General features: G+C 37.1%; 2 protein-coding genes and 1 long non-coding RNA gene across 3 annotated transcripts; 1 reads left to right on the top strand and 2 right to left on the bottom strand.

The window, feature by feature from the left end:
* Nucleotides 1-486: 486 nt before the first annotated feature.
* On the bottom strand, nt 487-14,605 carry LOC125375926. The gene is made up of 4 exons (XM_048386978.1): nt 14,312-14,605; nt 2,584-2,880; nt 2,169-2,272; nt 487-531 (listed from the first exon to the last, which is right to left on the bottom strand). The coding sequence occupies exons 1-4, from the start codon at nt 14,553-14,555 to the stop codon at nt 487-489; spliced, it is 690 nt and encodes a 229-aa protein (XP_048242935.1). The 5' UTR covers nt 14,556-14,605.
* Nucleotides 14,606-17,017: 2,412 nt separating this feature from the next.
* On the top strand, nt 17,018-18,822 carry LOC125375946 (myb-related transcription factor, partner of profilin-like). Its single transcript, XM_048387019.1, has 2 exons — nt 17,018-17,458; nt 18,570-18,822. Exons 1-2 carry the CDS (start codon nt 17,312-17,314, stop codon nt 18,741-18,743), a joined length of 321 nt encoding a protein of 106 aa, XP_048242976.1. The 5' UTR covers nt 17,018-17,311; the 3' UTR covers nt 18,744-18,822.
* Nucleotides 18,823-19,299: 477 nt separating this feature from the next.
* On the bottom strand, nt 19,300-20,556 carry LOC125375949. Its single transcript, XR_007218853.1, has 3 exons — nt 20,517-20,556; nt 19,861-20,041; nt 19,300-19,485 (listed from the first exon to the last, which is right to left on the bottom strand). It is a non-coding gene; the product is annotated as an uncharacterized LOC125375949 (long non-coding RNA).
* Between the last annotated feature and the right edge of the window lie 154 nt (nt 20,557-20,710).

The raw sequence follows: 20,710 nt of genomic DNA on the forward strand, positions 1-20,710 counted from the left end.
GCACGTTATCAGAAATGAGCGGGCCACTGTAACTTGATAATGCCCTCATATTACTTGACGACGGGCCATTATCACGCCCGTTGTTAGGTGACGTCATAGGGTAGAGAAAATGACGTCACTTATTATAGTGACGTCATCTGGTTTGTTCTATGACTTTTCCATATTTGTAAAATGTGGTCAGTGACATTCGTGTTGATTGCAGTAAATGTTTCAAAACCGATATTGTTGTTTCTTATTATTTGATAACAAATTCCATCCATTTTAGCTATAATAACGGTAACGCTCTTTTTCAGGGCATTATCATTTGCAGATGCCCTCGGTCTTTTCAACTGCCCTCCTTCGTCGGGCAGTTAATGAAAAACCTCGGGCTTCTGCAAATGATAATGCCCTGAAAAATAGCGTTACCCTTATAGTTGTATGAGAATGATAACCCTACATCCAATTTGAATGTCAAACTAGTGTCATGCAAAGGCGTCAACCCACCCATCACACCTGTCTCTGCCGATGTCCCTGTCGTGACTGGTCTGCCACCTACAGAAGTAGGGATGTACACAGGATTTATACGCAGTCTGGGTCCTTGTTGATCAATACCAGAAGCAGATCCTCCCGGGCCGACTACAATATTGTCCTCAGCCTGATGCACAGCGTCCTCGGAAGGGGGATATACGACTGCTACCTTCCGTATTCCTTGTGACACAGTTACAACCAAGTCATCATATGTATGATTCACTGCTGATCGCGGCGCCTGATGTCACCAAGGACAAAACAAAAGAAAAGAAACATCGCATGTAACAAAAGACTAGTTCTGCTTCTTGACATTATTATATTAAAAGTGCAACTTGATTGTTATCCTTTACATGTATCACTTTTCAATGCGATCAAAATTTCACCACATTTCCGTGACCTCGCTCGTATATCATGTAAGGATTTGGTATGGTTACACATATATTAATATTGGATTTCGTACTGACATTATGACATTAGATATTTCGTGAGTTCCATCTTTAATCATTTGTGTTCAACATAACTGAGGAAGACCCCTGCACAAATAACTCACCTCCTCACCATAAGTTGTTCTTCTCGGTTCCCCTTCAGTTATATAATATATATACTAGTATATAATATATTCATAAGGAGGGGAACAAAGTTTACTAACGATTGCGGTTTTATTCGGTTTACCTGCTTTCTTTTGACGAGAAACACGATGGTGATGACAACAATGATGGAAAACATGAAAGCACCAACAACTCCACCAATAATCATTTTAATGTTTAGTCCTCCTCTCTCTTCGATACCAGTTGTTTGGGGTTCTGCAAAATAGTGTTTCATGCTTGATGTCTATTTTTATATTTGAAAAATCTTTTCCTGTTATCACATTAATGGCGAATGGCGTTTAAAGACATACTTATCAGATACATTTCCAATTTTGACAATCAGTAGGGTTACGTTCATTATTTAAAAAAGAAATGCCATTTAACATGATCTTATCATTGTGTTATGATGTTTGTAAATGTAATGTGTACTTTAAATGAAACGTGTTGCAATTGCGCAGCTGCTACACTCATTGGTGTAACAAGAAAGAACCGATACGTCAGAGAAACATCAATGTGTGACATGCACAAGGTGCAAATCACTTTGATCAGAAATACGAAAGAATTGTACCAGTCGCCTTACATTTGTATACGGTGTCCCATAGTGACACCTATAAACAAGTATGCGTATTATGTGTATTATTATACCTACACAGATCGTATGGAATTAAAAGTGACAGAACCCTTTTCAATGATAATTTGTTTCTTCTCCAAAATCAGAGTCCATCGGACAATTCCGACAATGTCATCAGCAGGTGTTTGTCAATGACCAGTGAATCATCATTAGATGAATCTTGGTTTAGAGACCATGAACAGGAATCAGCTGTGCACACAACATTACGTAGTATCCATTCATATATCTTCGACAATCAAGAAATACTCACGCTTAAGGAGTTTACTTATGCCATCACAGGTGAAGATATTGTGTTTTTGTTGACAGTTGAATATCAGCCTTACACGACCAAGGTGTGTTTCTGTTAAAAAAAAGGTGTATGTTGCACGATAAATGCCAGTCCCGACAACATTGACAGTCAGTAGTTGTTGGACGTCCCCTGTCTTTAGTATGAAGTTGGATACTACAGGACAGTTGTAGGCATGAAAGTCCACTGAGAGAGTCAGCTCTTCATTCAGGACAAGCCTGTCAGTGTCCTTGTCACTGGTTATGCTGCAAGTTGGAGTCTCTGAAGCAGATGTAGAGTTTGTTATATTATATTAAAGAGCCACATAAATTTGGTTGATGTGCTACAAAGAATATTTCACAATAATTGTTGTTTAAAAGACAATATCAAAGTTGATCAAAAAGACACATTTCTTAAAATAAACGGCCTTCAAGCTATCTTATAAACAAATGTATATGAAGACTTGGATGCTAAATATGTTCTGAAATGGTCATCATTAATTGCGCTATAACAGTAAGTGTGGGGAGACCTGTATCGATTCAAGCCTGCTAGTAAAGTTCATTGCTTCTTTCAGATAACATAAAAATACTCACTGAGTTCAGTGACGCCATGACAAGTTATATCCCACTGTTTGTTATGACAGTTATATATCAGTCCTACAATCCCCAGGTGGGAATTCGTCACATTGAAGGTTGCGGCAGTAATGTTGCTAATAATACGTGTTACATGTTCAGCAATCGGCAGCGGCGTTGTCACGTTCCCGGTCTGTAGTGCGAAGTTTGAAATTGCAGAGCAAAAGTAATCTCTGATATCCACTGTAAGTGACAATTCTTGATACTTGGCAAGTGCATCAGTGTCATTATCACTCGATATGTTGCATGTTGGGGTCTCTGAAACAGGATTGTTTTAATGTCTCAGAATACAGAATTTCATTGTGTGCTCCTTCAAACTCTTGGTAATCTTCTTGACAGTGACTGTGTGGTAATAAACCAGTACCTATACCATTCGGCAGGCCGACTTGGGAGAACATCAGTACACCAACATGATTATATTTTGATTATTTTGATTATCAGGATAATTCACACTTTCATACCCGTACTGAATGTCCTCATAGATAGATCTAATAATCACACAATACTATTTTACAGAAAATATGCCTTCGTAACTTGAAAACTAAATGAAAATTTGGCAACATGTGTGAATAGTCAGTTCTGCGATCTCGTGGTGTATACGTCCACTCAGTTTAAACTGTTATACATGAAATGACACATGAAATTTGTACCCATTGTGTTTACCAATAGAAGCAAATACGACTATTGTCTTTTTGAATGGAAGATATCCGTTACGTTTAACAAATGTGCGGATAATATAGCACGTATACATGTCAAATGATAACAGCAACATGTATTAATATTAATACTAAGGGTCAAATGATTTACAGCAGAACTGGTGTTCAGTGGCAAAATACGTTTGTCAAAGACTGACCTCCATTGTGTACTAATTTTTAACACCTCCTTGAAAATTATGTGAGTGGAGCGTGATACCGCTAGAGCAGGATATAATTACCCTCGTCGTGAACACCTGATGCCATGAGTGAGTGAGTTTAACGCCGCTTCTAACAGTATTCCAGTTATATCACGGCGTGTCTGCTTAATGTGGAAGGAAAGCCCGAAGTGATGCAGGTCTCAGGCGTTTACCACATCGGTGAAACCCACGAGCACGGGTATTGTGCTTACGTACCTAGAAACATAATCGGATTCGAACCCACATTCATAGGTTTCTGGCGTGCCCAAGGGACGCGACTCTGCACAGCGAATCGCGGCGCCTTGGACGACCCGCGGCCACCCGTCCTGAAGCCATGACTGATTTTCAGTAATTATTTGTATCTTTGTTTGACGATGTTACGTATAAAGCACCACAGATTGCACCGTGAACCTTATGATTTCCCATTGTTACTTTTACATCTATTTTTGCTGATGACAAACGTGAAAGTGCCCTTTTTAGTAATGGGAAACAGTCTCTTAAAGATGTCCAGAAAAATTGCCATAGCTCATCTGCGTTCTTTTTCTCCCATGATAATCAATGAAACATGGTAGGTCATAGAGTGAAAACACTGACTTGAACATTTCAGAAACTTCAGTATTTGTAGAAAGGCAAGGGATCAATGCCCCAAACCGGTAAATCAGTTGTTTCCGGTTACACTTGAACTCAATTATTCTTTTCGAGAAAACGTATTCAAAAGTTCGATTTCCACAAAATCTGTGAATTGTGTAAAACCAACTGAGACTGAATTTAGATGTTATAATCTGAAAAGAGAGAACAAATATTTGTTTCACATAAATACTTATATTCTATTTTGTATTACATAAAACAATTTGATCAGCTTTGTCAAGCGATAGAATACTGATCATTGATGCACCATGATGGCAGCTGTTACTGCTGACTCGTCGAACTGGCGGTGCAGTACATTCCGAATTTGGCCACTGTCGATATTTACTACTTGATATTGCTTATGCTAGTTTATTTTTAACACGATTGACATTGTTTATCAAACCTTTAATTATAAATAGCGACAAGTCTTTGACATATCGTAAATTAAAGTGGATGCATTTCACGCAAAGTGTGTCCTTGGATGTCTATACCTAATGATGAGATGTCGCCTGATACATTTAATTCACCTACGATGTCTTCTGGAATATTTAGATTTATATTTTTGTTGTACAAGTAAAGTCACCCATATTTCTTGTTCTGGCGTCTCCTAACATTACAATATCACAATCACAATAATATTTACATACTAGCATCTCAGTTTCAATATCATTGAAACACACATAGTTATGGTAGGGTGATCAACACCAAGTACTAAATCACATCTAGATAGCAGTATCTCAGATGATATCTTCACTAGAAGTAAACATTCACTGTTAGTTGGGATGTATGAGACATAGTTGTTGATGGTATTCTCCACTGAGATCGCTAATCCTCCTGCTCGTGTGTTAGATGATCTGCTCTGATCTGTGTAGGCTCATTAGTTAATCCTGACTAAAGTGTCACATCATCCATTTAGTCTCAGCAAGGAAAATAACGTTTGCTGATTTGATGAACTGGATACAGTCAGGATTAAAAAATATACTCATTAAACCACACACATTAATCAATGAGAAAGTTAGTTGAGGGGACCTCAAACTTCCTAGACCACCCTATTTGATTGTTCCATTTAGGTGACAGGCGTTAACGGAGCACCTTATGAATACAGTACCACAACTTCTCGTGAGGACGATCTTTTTTTAAAGTCAAGCAACCAGTTTTTGTGAGTTTCGGATTGTTAGCCCGATAGCTGAGCTACATCCACAGTAATTGAAGCTGAAGTACTGTCGGAAATGCTAGATAAATGTCTGACTTGCGTACGTAAGACGTGACCGTGTTGTGCCGCCAGCACATATGTCCTGTACTTTACAGCGTTCTTATTCAGCCGGATTTTCTCCATGAGTTTTACTTTCATTTCATATGGTTTGAAGTCGACAATGTCATATATTCCTATATGGTCGCCCTCAGATTAATCATGGTTTGGGCGACAGTATCTGATCCCCGGACGTTATATTAACTGGCGTTATATATGACAATGACACTGTCATTGTTTAAAAAGGGCAATAGCAGAAAGTCCAACCAGTCTATGAACACATCGAAAACTAGCACACATCCATCGATAGGCCCCGTATCATTGGTTGCAGCGTGCAAAACAATGACACGATTTCCGTTACCGATAGCCACAAGTAGTCAGTGGAATTATTAATCAAGGTAAATTATCTGGACGCCCTGAATGTGATAGTTATGAATGGTTCGGAGATAAAGTCATAGTCAGGACTATTTTCCCCTGAAAAGTGCTCTGTCATCACCATGCGCAGTGTATCGAAATCCCATCTCTTGGAGGGCAATAATTAGTGCAGTTGACATGATTTGACTTAAACATATTTTATTGCGGAAAATCAAATGGATTCGGCACAAGTGAGACACTTACGAGGCCTTCTCCTACATACCTTTCATTACATTGTGATTTGTGAATAATGATAGTGCAGAATAAATGTACAGTTCATAGGAATCACCTACAAGTAATGAGAAAATATAATAACACACATACATTCATATAATAATAATAATATATAATGTATACAGTATTACACACAAACACATATGCCTACATACACTCACACATACATATACATGTATGATGAATTTATGTGTTTGGTATACAATGGTACATTTCGGATTGTCTTATTAAAAATATTTTTTTGACATCCAAGAAAACAGTGAAAAGCATTTTAGCATCGGGAACCGCAAGGGCAAGAAATAGTGTCTGACAAATTATTCCAAAACTGAAATAATATGAAGATTAAATAACATTTGGATGATTTTTTGTTTTATATTCAGCTACAGAGATACCTTTTTTTAATATGATCATTTTGTAAATTCCATTGTTTTAAAGAGTCTATTATAAATGATTTCTGAAATGTTCTGGCAAAAGGTACAGTCATGTTCTCTTTGTTACGCAGATTATAATTTGAAGCAGCTGATCTATTGTTGGGTAACAAATCATTTAGATATGAGGGACATTCATTTATTATTATTGTGTGCACTGTCGTAAGTTTTTTTAATCTTTCGTCTCTCCTTTAGTAGTAGCCAGCCGGTTTCGAAATATAAACTTTCTCTCGAAACCTGTCACAATTCTGACAGTGTCAAGTTGTATTATTTCAAGTTTATTTTCGTTATAAGCAGAACAGTTGTCCCATACTTCCGATAAGTATTCCAAAATAGGTCTTATCAATGTCAGATATATTTTTGACAGATTATTTCTATTTAATTGATATTTACTCATAGCTGAAACCATTTTCACTGTTGATTTGGCAATAATTGAAACATGTGCAGTCGATTTCGTATCTTGAGATAACGTGACACCGAGATGTTTGTGAGTTTCTACATGTTCAATGGCACTGTTAGCATAGCAAATATTTGGATAATCCCTGTATCTTTTTGTGCCTAAGAAACATGTATTTTGTCTTGGTTGGATTAAAGTTTACAAGCCACGTTTCTCCCCACTGATGGGAAGAGAGGAGGTCTTGATTTAGTCTGTCTTCAATTACGACCATATCAGTAGATGAAGTTCCTATACATGTATTTTCGGCGAATAACCTAGTAATATTTTGTAGCTGATCAGTAATTTCATTTATATAAACTAGAAATAGGAACGGCCCCAGTACAGCGTCCTGTGGGACACCTGCTTTAGTGATTTTTTTACTACGTAAACTACCATTAAAACATAATCCTTGGCAACGAGCTGACAGCTAATAATTTACCAGTTATACCATATTGTTGAAGTTCATGCAATATACCTTTGTGTCATACCCTGTGGAATGCCTTAGAAATATCACATAATATCATACATAAATATTTATGATCATCAAGCGAATTAAATGTGATGGTAAATGTCAAATAGTTAATTTGTTGTATAATTGTTTAGCATGAATCCCGATTGATATTTGGAAAGTAGTTTATTCTCCAGAAAGTAATTATATATTCTTTAAAAAATATGTCTTTCAAATAATTTCCCAAGACATGATAACAGTGAAATAGGCCTGTAGTTGGAAGGGTGGTATTTATCTCCCTTTCTGTACAAGTCATAACATTAGCTAGTTTCTATTGTGATGGGAATGTGCTTTGTTCAAGAGACAAATTAAATAACAAGCGTGAAGGATTGGCTATGGATAGTGATATGTTTGTTTAGTAATCTGTGATTCAGGTTGTCGGAACCGCTTGCTTTATTCACCTGTTGGGACTTTGTGAGATCTGTTTGGTTTTTTTTAAATTTTCAATAACGGTATAATCCAATTCATGATCACATAATTTAACAAATGGTGGATGTGAGGCGCATTCATCATCAACATTGGAAACTGACGTAAAATAATCGTTGAGAGTTTCAGCTATCATCAAAATCAGAAAATGCTTCAGGTACAGTGTCGTTATTAGTGACCAGCTGTGCTGGCTCCAGACTCCTTGATCAAGTGGCACAGACGTTTCCAATAATTAGAACTGTGTTCTTTCATTTGTGTAGATAATAATTCATCTAAGTTAAGATAAAAGTTTTCGGTGGCAGTTTTTTCTTCAAATTATTTACTTTTACTTTAGATACAACGCGTTCATTGCATGTTCTCAGTCGATCCCTTATTTCTCTACGTAATTCACTTTCAAACCATGGTTTATCTTTTGGCATTATTGTAACAGCACGGCTTGTTATGCATAAGCTTATATAGTTTTTAAATGTGGACAGAAAAAAATATCACGTATTTCATCAATAGACTCATAGCTATTAATCATGCACATCCAATCAGTTGATTCAATCGAATCAGTTAACTTTGCAAAGCCAGCAGCTTTATAATTTAGAACCTCTCTTACATTGGATTTTGTCATGTCAATGCGGTTCGTTAGCGAAACAACAACTCCCCTGTGGTCACTTATATCGTTGTTGTACCACACACATAATAATATTCTCTGCTGAGGCAAGAAAACCTCGAAAAACATATTTTCATAATTGTATGATTCTAAATCTCCCCTACGTTTAACGTACAACAATGCCAAGAAATATACAATAATACCACCATCAAAACAATTCCTATCCTTCCTATAGGGAGAGTGATAAAGGTATATTTTCAGGTCATTTGTTTTACAGAATCATCAAGGTGTGTCTCTGTAAAATATACTATGTCATATTCAGAGATTTGCTCAGAAATACAAGGTAGTTTATATCGGAGACTTCTTACATTTAAGTAAAATGTAGATATTTCCTTTTTGTACGAGTTTACTGCAACTGGGCAACGATTTTGTTCGACATCTCCAGCAATAAGGAAGATGTCCACCGACAGGTTTGCTATTGTTTATGTTATGTGAATTGAAGTTAATTTGTCTTTTCCAAATGTGAATCGAACACCAGATACAGTATCTCAAAGTTCTATAATTAAAACTTGTAGAAGTAGAACACCATTGTACCACTAAACACATGAGTAAATGAAGGATATTTACATGCAATGAGCTACTTGTGTGTGCATACAGTACATGAGTACTAAGTGTGATAAAATGAAATAGAGTGCAGTGATAAACATATACATATAGTAAGCATTAGGACTAAACGTGTCCATACATGCAATGATGTGCGAGATACAACCAGATGTAGTGGAGTACAGTACACTGTGCTACCAAGCCATATTGTATAGGCACTGGCAGTTTGAAAGGTATAGAGGTGTATCTCATATTGAGTGCACAGAGCTCGATCTCATATATAATTAAACATACTATTGCAACTTTCGAGTCTCATAAGCAAAATTAATTGTATATGGAAGTGAGATCTTAGAGTTTGTTTTGTTCTCGATTTGAGTTTTAATTATTAACATTTAAACGATGGGTTTTTTATCATGAATCCAATCCACCTTTTTGGAGCGTCCGAAATGAATACAATGGAGTGGCCTTGTTTAGATTCAGGAGTGTTCTCACCAAGTCATGGCGATACTTTCTAAGGTCATCCGTTACAAATATTCTGGAGGGGCGACCCTTTAGTTTCTTTTTTGCAATGTAGACCTGGGTTTTGGCAGTTGACATTAATTATATCTTTAATTCCTCCTCAATTCTACTACAAGTCAGGGCTACCTTCTTCTAATAAAGCTTGTATACTATACGCCTGATCACACTGTATCAAAGCTGTCTAATATCCTTATACGCCCAAGTATTGTTTTGAGACCATCCTATAACTGTTTTGTTTTATTTATCACACCGTAGACTTGATGGTATGAATTGAAAACTATATAGCTTGGGCAGTACGGTAATTCACCCTATCTAAATTATCTAATCTATCTGTTTTCACTCTATCTCACTAAAGTGTAAAGAACTTGTATACATTTTCCCAATACAGACTCCATATCGTAAACTATTGATATGCAAGTGTAATGTAATCATTATGGGAATCATTATGGGCATCATGGGAGCAATGTTAACAAAACAAACGCAGCGTCCATTTTGCCATTTTAGAGATGCACATCTAGAATTTTCTAAAAATTGAATTGTGTGTGTGGATTAGATATTTAATGAAGGCTACATTATTATCATTATAACGGAGACACGTGCGCATATTTCTATAGTCCGTTTCAGACTGCCATCATTGGACTTTCCTTTTTTCGATCGAATTTGTCTCCTGTAAACTTGTCGATAGCACTCCTTGTGACTGAAGTATTTCAAACCACAGGAAGGTCGATCGGTAGTTACTAGATATATCAATAACAACAGTCTGTGAAAAACTATATCCTTTTTTAAGAAGTTTTCTAGCATTTCCGACAGTACCTTAGTCATGCCTACGCCGTAACGGAACTGAACGAAAAAGGGTCGAACAGGTGACGGACTCTTACGAAGGTTACGGGTAGGCATAGTGTACGGACACCTACGAATAATCCCGATGCCATTTGGCACACTCGTCCCATTCCGTAATCTCCAAAGTACGGAGTGGTGAGGAATGAGCCGCTATGGCGAGAACTGGAAAGGCTTTTGGCGTCAGGTGTCAGATGTTGAACTCGAAGATACCCAGGAATGACATGGGATTTACTAATTCGTCGGGTGAATTTTGTGACAGAAAAGTGTGGTAAGGATAACTGTAGGGGACGAGGGTTGCAGAGTTTGCTTTTGAATCAGTACTGAATAAATGTAGCGGGGGAAAGTGGCTTGTGAATGTTCCAGGACAGTTTCCAATAGCCAAGATATTTGACACTAAACCATTTCATCCTTTTTTTCTCTCGACGTATTTGCCTGAAGTATATTAGGAGCAGCTATAGAATACATACTAGCCACTAAACGGGTGCTTAACACTAATGATCATAAAGGGGATCCTACCCTAACACCAGCGACATTTGGATGTGTTCAGTGCCAATTTAATATTACCTAATAAACTGCATTTCTGTGCATAATAATGAAAATCAATGAATCGATAAAATAATATATGTATATAATTTGCCATTTGTCATCATTTAAGCCACTTGAATATCCCCCCAAAAAATAAACAAATTAGGTGAGGTGAGGTGAAATTGGGTCTAACGTCGCGTCCAAGATTATTGCACTTATATAGCGACGTGCATGCACGTGTGTGTGTGTGTGTGGCTGCTCGTACTAGTCCGGACTGATGCCGATTTATAGTGCTAGCCCACTGAGATACCATGCCGCAGTTTAACATGGATACCCCACTCAGACACAGTATGCTGACTCCGAGCCGACCAGTCCTTGTTTTAGCCCCTTAATGCCGAGTGCCAGACAGGGTAACAACAAGTACCATCTTTTAACGTCTTTTGGTATGGCGCGGTCGGGGATCGAACCCCGGACCTTCCGCTCTCCGGGGGACGCTCTACCACTAGACCACGGAGGCTTTCGAAACATAAATGAAAACAGTTTAGAAAATAAAAGTGCTTTCATAAACTAACGCTTGCTATAGAATGCGCTGCCGCAGGCTATATTTAGTAAACACATATTCAAAACTCTCAACATCGCTGGGCGTATTCACTGACATTGCGTGTAGAATTTGGGAAGCTAATGCACACTCGGTGACCCCTGACGTGACAGGGTATTGTTTAGCCGGTGTGACTGGCAACAATCTACTACAAACTACGTCATAGTGTATTGTTTGAAAAAGTTTGTGGTTATGAATTCTGAAGGTAGGCTGGGGATAACTATTATCTATAGGGAAAACTTGAGCTCGATGGAGTTGTTATTTATCGACATTATTGAATTAACGACTTTCCTTTTCAACAGATATTGTCAACGTTTACATATCTAAATTTTAGCGTCCGTGTTTACTATGATTTTGTATTTAGTTTCAACAAACTCAGAAAAAGCGCTATAAAGCGACTTGATTTCTGACCCATCACTTTATTGCCTGGTTTCTTTACGTGCTGCCGTCGCATGGCAGAAGTTTTGTTTTGTTTGTTTGTTTTAATACGCTACACTCAACAGTAATACTCCAGTGACATTATATTTTACTGGGTAATCATAATATAATAAAAAATAAAATAGGCCCTCATTGATAAAGCGAGTATAACCTTTCCGAAAACACCCGGTAAAACATCACTATGATACAGTTGGACATGTACACTGTACTCGTTTAGTTGGGATTTCTTATGATAATGGACATGTTTTGTCGCTATTATGTTTAAGATCGTGTATAGATATTTTCTCTCCAACGAAACACTGCTTACATTCAACAAAATACAAAAGTGGCGTAACCCAATAAAGCAAAACATGGAGCTATATAATAAAATGAGCAACAAGGGTAACATCGATTCAATGCTGAACATGTTGAGAATTCGACATTTTGTCTGGACATAGTCTTGACTATGTGGAATACAATAAACACTGAATTGCTTATAATACATATTTTTAATTCCTTGAAAAATGATATTTGGAGGAGATGTGACATCATAACACTAACGTATTTGAAGCAGAAGTATTATTGGATATCTAGTCTATAAAGATGATACTATTAGTTCTTTCTGTTCTTCCCTTTAATAAAATATTTCACAGAACAAACAAATTATACTATACCACTTGAAAATACGCATGGTAACAGGACAAATTGCCTAGACTGCACATCTGAAAAAATGTCCATTTGCTTTGGGAAGAAGGTTTAGTTTCAAACATGATATGTAACTCTATTTTTCGAGTAATGCAAGACAGGATCATGTTTCAGCAATATTGCTAATGCTGTCAATCTGGGCTAGTATGCTATATATTTATATCCAGGATGTCTGCTGGTATGCTTTTGTAATCACTGTGGAACGCGGAATGTATTGGAATGCTTCAAGACATGCATTCGGCCAAATTAACGACGATAAGAAGTGTCATAGCGACTGATTTACGACTACCATTGTCTGAAGTACATTTGACTCCAAAAGGCAAATTACCCTGTAGCCATGGCTCCATAACTTAATTGTCATTACGTTTTAGGCGCTAATCCCCGTTGTTAATCCTCACCAACAATTCCATGTATTTTGACTGTCAGTCAGCCTGGACTACCATATCACTTCCCTTTAACTACTGTTTTTTTTATAGTATGGCATTTATTGGCCTAATTGATCATCCCATGAACTGTGTTGGTTAATCACGCCCATATGTCCAATGTCCAAAGCAACGTCATTGTCTCTTTGTCTGTCCATTGTTGTTCATTACTATATATGTGCTACCATTACACAGTTACTACGGTGTTAGTCAGGCTTGGTATTCCGAGTGCTGGCATAGGGACGACCTCGAGCAGGATGTGCCGCTCGTAGGAAACGCCCTGTGTTTGTGTTGTCAGAGCAGGTATTCCGCTCATTTTGCAATTGTTGTTTATTGTTTACATGTTGTGCATAAAGCGTTCCGGGACAGTGATGTCGATTTTGTCCTTTATTCCCACAAGAGCTAATTCCCCGTCAACGTGCGCGTTGACAGAAGCACCACTGCAGCTGACCATCATGGACTAGAAGTCCAAAGAGTGAGCAGCACCACAACGCTCTGACCTAAAATGTCACTGCATTGCGTTGCACTCGTTGCGTGATAACATAGCACATACATTGAGATAAACATGAGCACATTCTTATTCATTTTCTAAAAACACGTCAAACCTTCATGTAGAAGTTATGCTGCATGCAGTTAACATGTTTGAAAAAAAGTAAAATACTATCAATGATACTGTTTTGCAAAAAGACACTATGTGATTTCCCATTATGTATCTCTAAAAGGGTAGGAAGTACGTGCGATTAGATAACTTAACACCTTTCTCATTTTGACAAATGCATTAAATCATCAGATCTGAAACAAACTGCCGGGCAACAAAAGTATATGCTAAGAGTGGCTAACATGAAACACATAAGAAATGTTTTTTGATAGTGATGAATATCGGTTACAGTGTTTCGTCGACTGTTTTCATCCTAGTAACATTTATTTTACCATTTGTAATGTGTTGGTCAAATACAAGTTTCACATCTGCCAAGTAGTTCAAGGACAATTTAATATTCTGAATGCAAAGTGATATCCTTAAATATTATTCTAATTCAATGCAATTCAATGCAATGAAATGTGTGTGATGTTCCTGGTATTTTCGAACTTGTTCTGGTACGTGTCTGCCGAAGAGAAGTATGTACAAATGTGATTTAACACTGGTCTATGTACTGACAACGAGTTCAATCAGTTCTAGGACATGCAGTTTGAACGTTGTATGCGTGTTAATGAGAGGAATTTACTTCCGAACAACAGCTTAGAACTTACTTGTAGTGACGAGATTACAAGATGCACTAGGTCCATCTGGGATGATTTTGCATGTCCACCTCCCTGCATGATATGGTTGTATACTCAGTATCCTGAGTCTACTGTAGGTTGCGTTGACGACACTTGCATTATATCCTTTAACAGGCGTGCAATATTTGTTTTCTGCTATACACTGTGGGGCATTTACGTTACCGGGCCCAGAATACAGGAGAGTGACTAACGGTACCGACATTGAACAATTCATCAGAGCAGAGTCCTGAACGTAGGATATGTCAGGGCAGGTAAGCTCAGCTGTGGTACCTATGTCAGTCAGAGAAAAAATAAATCATAACACACTCGAAAACATACAATTCATGCTTAAAATGCGTGGCAAGGTAAATACGGATGTATCCCCTGATTTCAACCTTATGCCTGGTAGTTTGCTATGAGTCCAAGCAGCATAATACTTGATGGACTTGATATTCGATGGGATATAAATGGGTTCATACTTTGCTATTGTACTGAAGTCAAATACAATTTGCTAAGAACACCAGAAGGCACATAAATGTACTTTATCAATTCCTGGTAAAAAACAATGGAAATGGAAATTGGAAAGCCAAATATTGAGAAAGTACCACTTTATCACTGTTTTCATGTTGAAAAATATTTAGTTCAAAGTTACTCACGGTATTCCACATTCATGTTGCAGAGAACCACACACAAGCAGATTAAGGTTGTTATGTCAACTGACTGCCTCATCTGTAAAATAAAATGTTATTATAAGTAGAAGTTCCTTCCCCCTACATGGCAGTGTCTGTATTCCACACACATTCACATCGAGAACACTTGACTGAATTACATTTGTGTATCTGAACTTTAAAGTTCTATCCAGTTTTACCGGACACATTTTGTCAACATTGTTTTATGAATAATATATTGCATACACAACATATGCAAACTTGAGTAACTGAACGGAGGATAGGATACTATGCCACATTTAGCAATCGTCAAGCTGTACAAGGGCACTATCGAAAGGTTGCACACACTGTAAGTCAATGGTAAATGGAGTCAGTATGTCTCCTGGTTCACACAAAACAAATACTAAACGAACGTGTTTGAAACGCAGAGTGACATAGATATGTGTAGTGTAAAGTAATGTAGGCTGTATGTTCAATAAAGGAGGTTTGTACTTACAGTAAGATGTGTCCTCATTGTACAGCCGTCAGATCATTTACCAGCACAGTGCTAGCTACAACTAACGTTGGAGACCATGTGAAAACATCTGTACAGGAAAGTGTGCATGTAAGCAAATGTTGGTGATCTGAAATTTCTTCCTTGTCCGGTTACACGCAGTTTAGAGGATGTTTATGTGAGGTTTTCATCCTAGCCAGCAGATGGTTTATATGATGTCATGTTGGCTATGAGGTTTCATACGAGTCAGCGGATGGTTTATATGATGTCATGTTGGCTGTTTGATTTCATACGAGTCAGCGGATGGTTTATATGATGTCATGCTGGCTGTTTGATTTCATACGAGTCAGCGGATGGTTTATATGATGTCATGTTGGCTGTTTGATTTCATACGACTCAGCGAATGGTTTATATGATGTCATGTTGGCTGTTTGATTTCATACGAGTCAGCGGATGGTTAATATGATGTCATGTTGGCTGTTTGATTTCATACGAGTCAGTGGATGGTTTATATGATGTCATGTTGGCTGTTTGATTTCATACGAGTCAGCGGATGGTTTATATGATGTCATGTTGGCTGTTTGATTTCATCCTAGTCAGCAGATGGCTTATATGATGTCATATTAGCTGTTTGATTTCATACGAGTCAGCAGATGGTTTATATGATGTCATGTTGGCTGTGTGATTTCATACGAGTCAGCGGATGGTTTATATGATGTCATGTTAGCTGTTTGATTTCATACGAGTCAGCAGATGGTTTATATGATGTCATGTTGGCTGTGTGATTTCATACGAGTCAGCGAATGGTTTATATGATGTCATGTTGGCTGTTTGATTTCATACGAGTCAGCGGATGGTTTATATGATGTCATGTTGGCTGTTTGATTTCATACAAGTCAGCAGATGGTTTATATGATGTCATGTTGGCTGTGTGATTTCATACGAGTCAGCGAATGGTTTATATGATGTCATGTTGGCTGTTTGATTTCATACGAGTCAGCAGATGGTTTATATGATGTCATGTTGGCTGTTTGATTTCATACGAGTCAGCGGATGGTTTATATGATGTCATGTTGGCTGTTTGATTTCATACAAGTCAGCAGATGGTTTATATCATAATATGTTGACTATTTGATTGCATACGAGTCTGATATATTCGTCTTACTGTTTAGTTACGCCATCTGTTCATTTGTTCAATTTCGAATCGTGAAAGATTTACGACACGAGATTGCATCGGTTGACATTAGGATATTTGTGGAAACGGTTTAGTTGCAACAAGGGGCGCTACTAGAATTTTCAACACTTAGTACAAGGCCCAAAGTAGAGTGAATAATTTACGCCATTTAGAGCAATATTCCAGCAATATCACTGAAGGGGACATCATAAATGGGCTTCACACATTGTACCAATGTGGGGGATCGAACTGTGTCTTTGTCGTGACGAGTGAACGCTTTACCCACAAGGCTACGCTCCCCCGAACAAGTGTATGTGAATCAGAAAGAAACAGTGGTGAGACCAGGGGCCGTATTTATCAAACAACTTAGTTTTGACTTAAGAAAAAACTTAAGTTTCTGAAAAATTACTTAGCCAAGTCAAAAACTTAAGTTGGTATTCACGAAGCGTCTAAGTAAAAAACTTAGCTAAGTCTGCCGTGAGAAACTAAATCGATTTCACCGAATGCAAACACGTGATCACTAAGGACTATCCCAGCTATTTTTAGCCTACCAGTGGAACTCTTTTTACTAAGAGAGAGAAAAACGTCATCGGGGAATTCCCGGACAGTGCAGACGATAATAAACACCGCTGCGAGCTCCAAGATAGGCCCACGCCATGACCGAAGACGCGAAAAAGAGACGGCCAAACTTTACCAAAGAAGAATCGTTACTACTAGCAGAGCTGGTGGCATCAAACAAGTTGGTGATTGAAGGAAAGTTTGGCCCCGGCATCACCTCCTTGAAGCGACAGGAGGCGTGGCAGGTACGTGAGGTAGTGAATGTTTTTTTTTAATGTTTTTTTTTAGAGGTTTAGCTGCTTACATCATTAATTTTACATACATATGTAGCAGACAAGGCCGTAATGCGTATCAAGGAATGCATGTGGTCGAATAATAACCAAGACGTTTTCTAACCTTCCATCATCACACTTCATAAGTCCAGTACCACGGGAATGATATATTTTGGTCATATTTAGACACTGAGACCGAAACAATTATTTTCGTCTTTTTCAAGTTGCACTGTGGTTTGTTTCTTCATCGGGGTAGGCCTATTGTCTGTACCCCGAACAATTTTTACCCAAAATTTTCGGTGATTTTGAACCCAAACCAGTAGCCTAGATCTATGTCATTTTGTACTCCTTTTGGGGCATTTGCATTAGCTTTTAAAGTATACATTAGTCCTAGGCCTCATGTTAGTATCCTAAAGTTACATTACTATCACTTTCATGTCAAAAGCATACAATTAAGTTAGTTTAACTAATTTAACAATAACTTATTACAGGGTCAAGATGTCATTTCCATATCAAGACCAATCAATGTGTTCCTATGCATTATTTAGTAATAAATATATTGTGATGGATCTCATACAACCTCGATCTAGTGCTGCATAGTCATATTATGAACTTGATGAAATGTTATATTATGTAATACACATATACTCTTGTTTACAATATTAATGTAAAACATATATGACAATATACTGAAATATGAATAATATTATTTTCTTAGTAACACAGTCCCATATAATTTTGGGTCTAAACAGCTTTGCTAAAACTGGGCTTTGGATACAAAATATGATACATATCGCAATACTCAGTTCATGATACAATATCACTTCAATTTTTATATTTCAATGGACATAAAAACTATTAAAAGGCTTAAAACATCATGAATAATTGGTCTCATGTTTAAAATCTCTTTTCAATCAGTACTTTATTTCAGAAATCAATTTGAGTGTTAATACCACAAGGACAGAAATTAAGTCTTAAAACTGTGTACAATGTACAGTGTGCATATAGCATGATGTAATACTGACAACAATTATTAATGTAATTTGATGTGTTTTTCATTTGAGTTGTTATGTTTATATTGCAGATGATTACAGACACCCTCAATGCAAGCTTAATGCACAGGAGGACCAAGGAGGAGGTTGAAAAGAAATGGAAAAACCTGAAGAGCCAGTCAAAGAAAGCCTTTTCTAATTTCAGGCAGCAAACCATTGCTACTGGTAAACATACTTATGGATACATTAGTTTAGTTATTAAATAGTTTTGATAAAAAAGGTGACCTAAAATGATATAGTTAATGTGAAAGTGGAAAAAGGATATTGTCATTCCTTCACAGTTATTATTAAGACCTACATTGTAACTCGTTGCTGTATATTAAGAGTATAATTATACCAACACAAACCTATCTCAATGTTTGAAGGTCAAAAGAATACTTGTCTCTATATTGTGTTGGTTTTGTGATATGTTTCTAAATACTATAACACCATTCACACTATAATCTATACTGCTTCTTGCACTTACAGGAGGCGGTCCACCTCCCATCCCTGTAAGTCCTGTCACAGATGCAGTTGTAGAGGCCATAGGGAGGGACAACATGTCTTTGACAGGAATATCCAACTCCTGTGATTCAACAGCCCTACAACTGCTTGATGTCATGACATCAAGAGAGAGGTACAAATGACATAAATGTTGATGTTAATCATTTTGATATTGTACTTACATTATTGCATCACTTAGTATTTCATGTTTGTCAGCTTTGTTATATACTCCCCAAAATATATTTATGAAATCAAAATTTAAAGTATACTCCTTTAAAGTTCTTTCCCAATGTGTCTGCCACAGGCAGTCAATTTGCAATTATTGACAAGTCTCTGTATAAAAACAAAACACAAGGCTCCGAATACACAAATAATGTATATATATTTCTTTCAGCGGTGAAGTTGAGGACATGGCCAATGTGTTCCACGTGCCAAAGAGGACTTGCCAGTGCCAGAATCAGACTTCTATTGAAGCATTAAACAAAGAAAAACTTGTATTAGAAATTGAATGTTTAAAATTAAGAAAAGAGTATCTAACAAAGAAAATTTACAAAGTAGAAGAATAGACTGTAAGTGGGGACCGACCATTTGATATTTGCTTGGGGGTAGGGGCTAGTATTATATTTTGTATCAAGATTAGATAGTTTTTCAGCTACAGACACATATATCGTTATATTTAAAGATACATGTATGAGCTAAATGTTTTTAGAAAAACACCTTGCAACAATGTATTTGTCCCACCCACCCCCGAATATCAAATGGGCTGCCCCTTAGGAAAATTTAAATTAATACTAAGTGCATACTTAGAGTGCCAAATAATAGTAGCAGGAAATAACTTACATGGAAAGTAGGTGATTGCAAACTGTTCCCTATATCTCAACCCTGTTGCTGCAGGTGCAATGGCTGATAGACCTTGCATCTGTGCCCTTAGCTGTCCGGATTGGCTGTTTCCATGTACAACTGGCATAGGCACATTCCTGTCTTTGCTGAGGTTATGCAGCACTGCACAGGCAGTTATTACCTAGAAAAATGTTTAAAAAGCATTTTCAATACCCTTTCATGAACTGATGTGGCCTGAATCTAATGACAAATATTTCTAGAATATGTTGAATTTGACAAAGAGTGAAATGTATGGTCTGTATTTCAAATATGTTATACTATGTACTGTTTGATCTCAGATATATTTGCCTAATTTTTTCCCTTAAGCTAGATATAAAATAAGTCAAAAGAAAATGAATATTGAACATCAATACAGATACAGATTATGAAATTGCGTTGACTTTTTTTACAATAACACATGACAGTGAGTGAGTGAGTGAGTTTAATGTCATATTGATGAAATGTTACTGTCTTCGTTGAATAAAAAAATAATGTTCACCATATTGTGTTTGTTTATTTATCAACCTTCAGTATATCTAGTCCTGACAATAATAATGTGAAAAAGAAATAATTCCATTAAAGTGTAAGTCTATGAAGACATTTTCTAATTTCTATACCTTGCAAGCCTTCTGTGGGGAAAGTCTGATTTCCCCATGTAACGCATGAAACCGACGTTTCAGCTGCCCAATTCCCCTCTCCACACAACTCCTTGTTTTCTTATGTGATCTGACAATTGCAATGAATAATCATTATTAGCAGATAATCATATACAATTTAAATTGGGAGTATAAGAAAAAGAAGAACACATTTT

The sequence above is a fragment of the Haliotis rufescens genome, unplaced genomic scaffold (assembly GCF_023055435.1).
Source record: "Haliotis rufescens isolate VD_foot unplaced genomic scaffold, xgHalRufe1.0.p SCAF_63, whole genome shotgun sequence".
In the NCBI taxonomy this organism is placed as follows: domain Eukaryota; kingdom Metazoa; phylum Mollusca; class Gastropoda; order Lepetellida; family Haliotidae; genus Haliotis; species Haliotis rufescens.